The sequence below is a fragment of the Aedes aegypti genome, chromosome 3, assembly GCF_002204515.2.
Source record: "Aedes aegypti strain LVP_AGWG chromosome 3, AaegL5.0 Primary Assembly, whole genome shotgun sequence".
Taxonomy (NCBI): Eukaryota; Metazoa; Arthropoda; class Insecta; order Diptera; family Culicidae; genus Aedes; species Aedes aegypti.
The window spans coordinates 81,846,565-81,856,136 of record NC_035109.1 but is presented as its reverse complement, the minus strand read 5'-3'; the positions used below and the strand labels follow the sequence as shown (position 1 = coordinate 81,856,136).

General features: G+C 45.3%; 1 protein-coding gene across 1 annotated transcript; it reads left to right on the top strand.

Annotated features, from left to right (window-relative positions):
• Positions 1–7,940: 7,940 nt before the first annotated feature.
• LOC5577987 lies at positions 7,941–9,198 on the top strand. The gene is made up of 2 exons (XM_001656674.2): positions 7,941–8,133; positions 8,197–9,198. Exons 1-2 carry the CDS (start codon positions 8,113–8,115, stop codon positions 9,148–9,150), a joined length of 975 nt encoding a protein of 324 aa, XP_001656724.2. The 5' UTR covers positions 7,941–8,112; the 3' UTR covers positions 9,151–9,198.
• The last annotated feature ends 374 nt before the right edge of the window (positions 9,199–9,572 follow it).

The following is a 9,572-nucleotide window of genomic DNA, read 5'->3' as shown; positions in this document are numbered from 1 at the left end:
CAAGAGCTCCGTGGCAGTGGTTAATCTCGGAACATTCGGAAGATTTACGTCGTCGCTGGTGGAGTTAGCCTACGAGGTTATGGATGATCAGCCTACTACAAAGACAAAGGGAGTTATACAAAAGCCCAAGGATCGAAGTTACGTTCACGCGCACACGGAAAGTTCTTCGACTGGGCCAATTTCAGCAAACAGTTGCTCATGCATTTCAGCCAACCGGGTGAAGAAGATTTGTCTTGCTTGCGAGAGGGATGGACACAAGGTGTCAGAGTGTTTTATCTTTAAAACCATGAGCATTGACGACCGGCTCAAGATAGTTAGCCAGAATGCTCTTTGTAGGACTTGCCTGAACCAACACGGCAAATGGCCATGTAAGACGTGGAAAGGATGCGGAATAGAAGCTGGTCGGTTACGTCATCATACGCTGCTGCATACCGTCGAGCCGGCGGTACCACATCTTGTATCCAGTCAGTTGAAACGTGGTAGTTGTGGCCCAATTTTCCGAATTGTACCGGTGACGTTGTTCGGAAAAGATCAGCGAGTCAACGTGTTCGCATTTGTGGATGAAGGTTCGCAGACTTCGCTTGTGGATGATGCGGTAGCTGAGCAACTAGGTGTCACAGGTCCATCTGGGACATTAAGTCTGCAATGGACAGGTAACGTAACCAGGGATGAAGTAAACTCACGCATCATACAGATGGAGATATCCAGCGAATCGTCAATGAATCGCTACAAGATAGTGGGAGTGCGTACGGTGGGATGTCTCCGGCTGCCGGCGCAATCCTTGTGCTACAAATACTTGGCAGAAATATACCCACATCTCTGAGGTTTACCGATCACCGACTACGCAGATGTTACACCGAAGCTCCTTATTGATCTTGACAACCTGAAACTCACGATTCCACTGAAGATTCGAGAAGGAGGTTGGGGTCAACCCATGGCAGCCAAATGTCGTTTAGGCTGGAGCATCTACGGCTGTTCACGATCAGCTACGGAATCGGTTACCTGTGGGTTTCACGTTGGAGGATGGACCAATTCGGAAAGTGAGTTGAACAAAACTGTCCGCGACTATATAACGCTGGATAATTGCGGAGTACAACCTCCAATATCTCCTTTAGAATCGGAGGAAGATAAGCGAGCACGACAGCTACTCCAGACCACCACTCGCAGAATCGGCAACCGTTTCGAGACTGGTTTGTTGTGGAAGTGGGACAACATGCAGTTTCCAGATAGCTACGGGATGGCACTTCGTCAGTTGCTATCGTTGGAGAAGAAACTTAACAAGGAACCGCAACTTTACGAATGCGTGCGCCGACAAATACAGGAATATGAGGAGAAAGGCTACGCTCATCGTGCAACTGAAGAAGAACTCTACAAAACCAATTCCGAGAAGAGCTGGTATTTGCCGTTGGGAGTAGTCTTGAACCCTAAAAAACCCAACAAAGTTCGGATTATTTGGGACGCTGCCGCAAAGGTGAACGGAATATCGCTCAATTCGGCGCTTCTGAAGGGTCCGGATTATCTTGCTTCACTGATAGAAGTGTTTTATCATTTCCGTCTCTATGCAGTCGCATTGAGAGGAGACATAAAGGAGATGTTTCATCGCCTTCTCATCCGGCAGGAGGACCGCCAATATCAACGATTTCTATGGCGGGATCGCAACTCGGATGAGATAAATGTGTACGTTATGGATGTGGCGATATTTGGAGCGACATGTTCCCCAAGTTCGGCACAATATGTCAAGAACGTGAATGCTCTGGACTTCGAAAGTGAATCTTCTCGGGCGGTGACTGCAATCGTCCGCTACCACTACGTCGACGATTATCTCGATAGCTTTCCTACGGTTGAAGAAGCAGTGAAGGTCGGGACTGACGTTCGTCATATACATGCGGCAGGTGGATTTGAAATACGGAATTTTCTTTCAAACGATCCGGCGGTCGCAGCGAGCGTAGGGAAAAAATCCACATCGATGGAGAAAATGATCAACCCGGAGAAGGAGAATAATGTGGAGTCTGTCCTCGGTATGAAGTGGATCCCAATCGGTGACAACCTCACCTACACATTCGTAGTACGCGCCGATCTTGAGCATGCGCTGAATAGAGCTCATGTGCCGACCAAACGACAAGTGCTGCGCGTGGTCATGAGTCTGTTTGATCCGTTAGGATTGATCAGTTATTTCGTGATTCACGGAAAAATTCTGATGCAGGAGATTTGGGCTTCCGGCGTTAACTGGGATGAACCGATTGGCAGCGAACTTTGCGAACAATGGCAACGGTGGACAGATCTTCTGCCACAACTGAACTCCGTACAAATTCCTCGTTGCTACTTCCCAACAGCGAACTACCAAACCTACTCTTCTCTCCAGGTTCACGTCTTCGTAGATGCTAGTAAGTCAGCATATGCCAGCGTTGTCTATTTTTGAGTAGAGTCGAGAGGAGGAATAGCGGTGACATTGGTAGCAGGCAAAGCAAAGGTGGCCCCATTGAAGATGATGTCCATTCCTCGATTGGAACTTCAAGCTGCTGTATTGGGCACCCGATTGCTCAACAGTGTCATCGCGATGCACAAGCTTCCAGTCAGTCGTCGTGTTTTGTGGACAGATTCCCAGACGGTCATTGCTTGGTTGCGTGCCGACCACCGACGATATCAGCAGTTCGTAGGCTTCCGGGTTGCGGAAATTCTTTCGACGACGGACATGCAGGAGTGGAGGAAAATCGACACTGAACTAAACGTAGCGGATATGGCCACAAAATGGGGTAAAGGACCGAGTTTTGATTACTCTAACACCTGGTTTCGCGGTCCGGATTTCCTATTGGAGCCGGAAAGTTTATGGCCAAAGCAGGAGGTGGTGCCGAGTACCACAAATGAAGAGGTTCGCATGGTAGGCGTACACGTGGAGCAGCCTGCTTCCCTGATTGACGTTGGGCGATTTAGCCGATGGGAAAAGTTGCTTCGTACTGCAGCATTCGTTCGGCGATTTGTCGATAACCTGAAAAGGAAGAAAAATGGCGATCAACTGGAACTGGGTTTGTTGAAGCAGTAGGAACTGACCCACGCAGAAATGATGCTACATAATCAAGCGCAGCAAGAATACTTTGCCGAAGAAATCAAGCAACTCAGAGGAAAGGAGAAAGAAATACAGTTTCGGTACTCGGCTGTATCCAAGTCTAGCCGTATTTACAAGTTGTGCCCGTTCCTGGATCAATTCGGAGTGCTGCGAATGCGAGGAAGGATTGGTGCAGCGCCTCACGTTCCGTATGCAGCAAAAATCCCAACGATTCTACCGCAGCAGTCTCGAATCAGTTTTCTGCTTGCGGATAAGTTTAATCGTCGCTTCCGTCATGCTAATAGGGAGACTGTCATTAACGAAATGAGACAGGAGTTCTATATACCGAAGATGCGTACGTTGGTGGCAAAAGTTGCGCAGGATTGCATGTTCTGTCGTGTGCGCAGAGCTGTACCGCGGCCGCCTCCGATGGCCCCACTGCCGAAATTGCGGTTGACGCCGTTCGTACGGCCATTCACGTTCGTCGGCTTGGATTACTTCGGGCGGTTTTGGTGAAAGTTGGCCGCAGCAATGCCAAACGCTGGATTGCACTCTTCACGTGCTTGAGTATTCGGGCAGTTCTCATGGAGGTTGTCCATAGTTTGTCAACGGAATCCTGCATTCAAGCAGTGCGCAGATTTGTATCTCGTCGAGGATCGCCGGCGGAAATTTTCAGCGACAATGGTACCAGCTTCCATGGCGCCAACAACCAATTGCAGAAGGAGATAAAAGATCGAAATGCCGCACTAGCATCAGTGTTCACTAATTCAAATACCCGTTGGTCGTTCAATCCACCGGGCACACCTCACATGGGTGGGGTATGGGAAAGGATGGTCCGGTCAGTCAAGGAAGCCATCAAGTCCACGCTGGAATCGTCGAGGAAACCAGATGACGAAACGCTAGAGACCGTGATCATCGAAGCGGAAAGTATGATTAATACGCGTCCACTTACCTATATCCCTTTGGAATCGGCGGACCAGAAGGCACTAACGCCGAACCACTTCTTGTTGGGAAGCTCTTCTGGTGTAAAACAGTTGCTAGTTCTTCCAACAGACAACCGTACGACGTTGAGAAGCAGTTGGAACTTGGCGAAGCATTTGGTCGATGAAATGTGGAGACGGTGGATATCGGAGTATCTTCCGGTGATTTCACGCCGCACAGTGGCGCATGGCCGGACAAAACCTCAAAAATTCATGTTCTCAAAATCACTCGTCAATATTTTTATAGACTTCTTTACTATTGAGCGACAATTTCTCAAAATTTGAGATTGATCTGTTCTGTTTTCGATTTATGGCAGCATCGTTAGTGTGGGAAAGTCAGCTAAGTTGGACTGCTCGAAATTCATCAACTATGATTCACCTAGCAAACTTCAAACAGCTGTATCTCAAAAAAATCATAACCGATTGAGGCTCAATAGGTTCCATTTGAAAGCGTAGTTATAAGCCTTAGTTTTGGCTATAATTATATAAATTTTAACATATCAAGTTGTTATTTGTAGCAAAAAATGTTTCAAACAATCTTTCTCCAAAATTTTGTTAAATTTTCAAAACTTCGTACGTTTTATGTGAAGTGTTTCGGAAAAATGAGTCACTCACTATGAAGCAGCTAATCATCCATACTTTCAAACGTGCAATAGTTTTTCTTGCCCCTTTTTGCCCCTAGAGGTGAAAATTCCATTTTCATTTTATATTATAATTTATCGATTTCATCATTCAAATCTATATTGTTTGTCATAATTCGTTTGAAACTTTAGTGGAATTACTAAAAGGAAGTTAAATTTGTATCTCTAGTTTGGGTTTATCCACAAATTTCTGCATTACAACAACAAAAAATGTAGTGATAGCCTTTTTATACGATTAGATGAAAAAACTTTTTTTGTACCAATTTCACAAGAAAATCGAATTTTCAATTTGACTGTTATTGCCAACGGGATGATATCAGGTATGCGAGATAATTATAAGATTACCATTATCAAGCATTTTGAGACGTATTTGAGGTTTTGTCCGACCTTTGTATGAAGGACCGCCACTGTGCGCCGTTGCAAATGGTTCGACCACGTGAGGGATTTGAAGGAAGGAGACCTTGTGCTGGTGGTTAATGGAAACTTGCGGAACCAGTGGATTAGAGGACGAGTTGAACACGTCGTAGTGGGAAAAGATGGACGAGTGCGGCAAGCATGGATACGCACGAGAGCTGGAGTCGATCGCAGGTCGGTAGCAAACTTGGCTCTACTCGACGTCATGGAGAACGGTGAACAAGACGATGGTAGCGGTTCACGGGAGGGGGGATGTGACGACGAAATCCTCCCCGCGATGGAGATGGTCTAACGGCCGACTGCTCCGTTCGTTTCAAGTGGTCGAAATCTGTCAGCGGTTGCGATCCGATGATGAATGGAAACGAAAACGATAAACAAAAACAGCGTAGTGGTAGCATAGTGTGCATAGCTTTCAACGAGCGAATTAAGCGAAGTTTTCCAATCAAAACGTTTATTTGTATCATAAAAATCTTTATAAACATAACTTAATACTACTATTTACAATTAAAAGTAAGTAACAATGAATTTATTAGCGAATAGAAACATAAAAACGGAAATTTGAAATTTGTAGCCTACTTAACCTAAACGTTGCCTAAGACTAAGAGGGAAGAATTTCGAGGTGCAAAGATTACTGAAAATTTGTAAGTAGAGAAAATAAGTAATTTAGTAATGTAAGAACATAAACTAAACAATAAATAATTACAGCTAAAGCCTATCCTAACAAACACTTTAGCGTTTGGATTGCTATTGGAATCGGTGACAACAGCCAGAGTTCACACGGATATTACAAATTGCTACTGCCAGTAATCTTACCGGAATCTCAGAATTGGCGGGGCGAATGTTTTCGTCACCTCAGAACTCCTAAGCAAAACTCAAAATACCTTCCGAAATATCAAAACTCATATCGTTTTCCCATGATTTTTACTCAAAAGTAAATTATTCCATTCAATTTCGCAACCTCAAAGCATGAGTAGCAACCTCTTAAGCTAACTACCAGTAGCTTTGTAGTAAATGCTACCTTTATTCATAGCAACGCGTTGTTTGTAGTATGTTCGAAAGGTGTAGAAAGGAAAATTACACAAACATATTCCACTCGTGTTCCACATATAGCGTTTACTACCGAGATTGTAGTAAACTCAACTTTACTACATTTTATTCATATGGCCCAATATCAAAGAGAAATACAGCGGAGATTCGCTGGTTGGAACCTGGGAGGGAGAAACCAATACAAAATTTCTGTACGTCATAGTGAGCCGAGATTCCGCTGTCACGAACTGCAAATGTGAGCCCAGATCTCAAAAATTGGACTAACATGGAAAAAGCGCGTAACAACACATTTTCGCATTTCAACAAAAGTGACAAAAATTGAATGAAAATCAATTCATACACAAAATGTAAGTATTCAGCATGACCAAGCTGAGGGTCGTGGGTTCGTATCCCACCGGTCGAGGATCTTTTCGGGTTGGAAATTTTCTCGACTTCCCAGGGCATAGAGTATCTTCGTACCTGCCACACGACATACACATGCAAAAATGGTCATCGGCATAGTAAGCTCTCAGTTAATAACTGTGGAAGTGCTCATAAGAACACTAAGCTGAGCAGCAGGCTCTGTCCCAGTGGGGACGTAAACGCCAGAAAGAAGAACGAAATGTAAGTAATTTCACGTGAGCACCTTCCAACTGATTGAATATAAAGCATTGAAAAACGCATCGTTTTACTTTTTCCAATGAAAATTATTATTTATTGCATAGAAAACTGTGGCCCTTTTTCCATGTTTGTCAGGAAAGATCGAAAGTACACAACAAAAGAAAACTAGCGGTTTTCCCCAAGCCTGCCTTGATTGTTGTTGGCAAGCTGGAGTTATCTTGCAGTTCAAACAAACGTTGTTCTATATTTCGTGTGTAGTATCGGTGCCTCCCTCCCAGGTTGGAACACGACTGCCTTCCATCTAGCGAATCCGACCCGTTTGTTGGAACGATTGACAGCTGGTGAAAATGCTGTAGACTAACATCTGGAGAGCAAATCGTCACAAATCGCGCATACACATTTATTCTATATATGGAAACTTCAATGCGACGGTATTCAGACGTCAAAGTCAGTTTGACATCTTCTCTTGACATTCAAATGTTTTTTAGTTAGATATTTTTTTTCAACCAGCGAACATCCAACCATCGAATCATTCACTCAGGCAAATGGATTGTCGATAAACATAGGAACCCCTTATGAAATTCGCCACAAGAAATCGGGTTGAAATTCATAAATTTGCCTTATGAAACCAGAATTTGAAAACCAAAAACGTTTACGCGGCAACCTGGATTCAAACCAAGAACCTTGCGATCGATAGGCCCGAGCGTACACTATGCGCCTATCGACGCCTTGATGTGGAGTGATGCTAAAACCAAAGACAAAAAAACAACTAAAACGATATTGCTGTGTGCGTTTGAAATGCAAATATCAAATGCGGGAACACCAAACGCGGTAAGATATTTTACAAGAAATGCTATGTCAAAGATAGATTTTTCTTGCTAGGGCGGCGGTATTTATATAATCGTTGCTAGGTGTCCTTTGATTGTTTTGTGTTACTGCGTTTGGAGGACGTTTAGCCAAGATTTGCATCTCAAATGCAAACAGCAATACATAAAGCGTTCGTATTGCAATAATCGTTCCACTTTTCATAAGGCGGCTAAAAGTGTCGGACGGGTGAAATTCGATAGTCCAGTTCGCTGCGTGTTCCATGTAGCGGACCCCAAACGAACAAATCCCAACTGTAGTTGAAAATAAACTCTCGCCAAGTAACTGCTTGATGCCCTTTTCATAAATTATGCGAGCTTTAGTGCCCCTTCACACAAAATTTACCGCCGCCTGTACACGAGCGTTGATGATCAAACAGCTGTCAGCTGGTTTGCGTGTTTACAAAAACATTCCGAACCCGCGGAAGCAAGACATTTTGCATCGGTCGCTTTAATTCTCGCGGAAGTAATCACTGTAATTGGTTTAATTGTTCAACACAGGTATTTCCCAGCAATACTGAAGTATGGATAAAAGTGTCGGACGGGTGAGTCATATTTTTCCTCTGATATTCGTTTTTTAAGACAGTTGATTATCCACGAATTCACAGGACAAACGTCGCAAAGACAAGCATCACAAGAAACCGCCCCCAGCGAAACCAACCCCGGGAGGACCGAATAAACCCCAGAAGGAACCAGTCCCCGCCTCGGCTCCCTTAATAGTTTGTGACGATCACTTCTCGCGACGGCCCATCGAATCCAACTGGAACAGCACCAAAAACCTTCCGTCATCCGAGGGAAGCGATTCCGAAGACGAACAGCTTCGGGCCGCCGATTTTGAGGGGCTTCTGCAGATGCCCCCGTCCGTTAGTGGCCACTTGTTCCTCAGCACCGAAAAGCACTGGATTATCGAGAGTGAGGAGGGATTGACATCCGGGGGCAAATCCGGCCAGCAGTACGGACAGCGCTTCCAGATCGATACCAAGCAGCTGACGGCCAGTTTGGCCACGATACCTTTCTACGAACGGAACGATTACCCGAGCGAGCTCTTCTCCAAGCAGGAAATCGATTCCATGAAACTGAAAGCGCAGTACGAATCGAAAAAGTACGACGAGCTTTGTCAGAGATTGAAGCCGCCCGGAAGAATGGGCGACAAACAGCAGGTTCCGAAACCTCCGGTCAAGTGCCTTATCGGAACGGACTCGCGTCCTCCGCAGCCGGAAAGAATCGTTGAGGATCCGGCCCCACCTCTCCGTCCAGTTCCCTGTCTGGTTGGTCCGATGGCGTTGCCACCGGAGTTAAGAAACGATCCCAACGTGACCGGAGGACGGAGCCAGGCTTCCTTGGTGATACGGCTCAGCGAGGTCGATATAACGGCCGATAGTCAACAGCGGAACGTGACACCGCCTAGTGGGGAATCGGTACCCATTCGAAATGATGAGCCCACCACTTCAGAACAGAAGCTCAAGGAAGATACAAGAAGGGTGGAAAGTAAATCGGAAGCGACCGGGAAGGAGACGAAAGAGGACATTCAGCAGTGGCTTGATGACATTTTGGATATGTAGGTAGGTGCTTATTACAATTTTTATATTAAAGTCTTGTTACTAGCAGTATCGCGAACGAGCGTGTCTGGAAAGAACTTGTCCTTGTACTAGTCAGTTGAACGATGAAACAATCGTTAGAGTAAAATTGGATAAAAGTTCGAGTGGGGCAAGAGTAGACCTGTACGCCGAAATATTTTCATTCGGCGGCGGCGTGAGAACATTTTTGTGCCGGCGGCGGCGGCGTCATCGGCGTCACGCCGTTATCATGTTTCGGCGGCGGCGTATATCGGCGTGGGGAAAATTAAGGACCAAAATGTTTAAAAATTTTCTTTTTTTTGCATTACGCCCCAACTGTTTCAGAGCCTTCTGCTCAGATTAGTGTATTTATGAGCATAGAGGTCCCCAAGCAAACTGCCACGAACACCAATGCACAATCAATACTA

Coding starts and splice junctions, on each gene's coding strand:
- LOC5577987 (XM_001656674.2), top strand. CDS start 8,113: ATGGATAAAAGTGTCGGACGG. Junction 8,134..8,196: donor TGGATAAAAGTGTCGGACGG/GTGAGTCATATT, acceptor ACGAATTCACAG/GACAAACGTCGCAAAGACAA.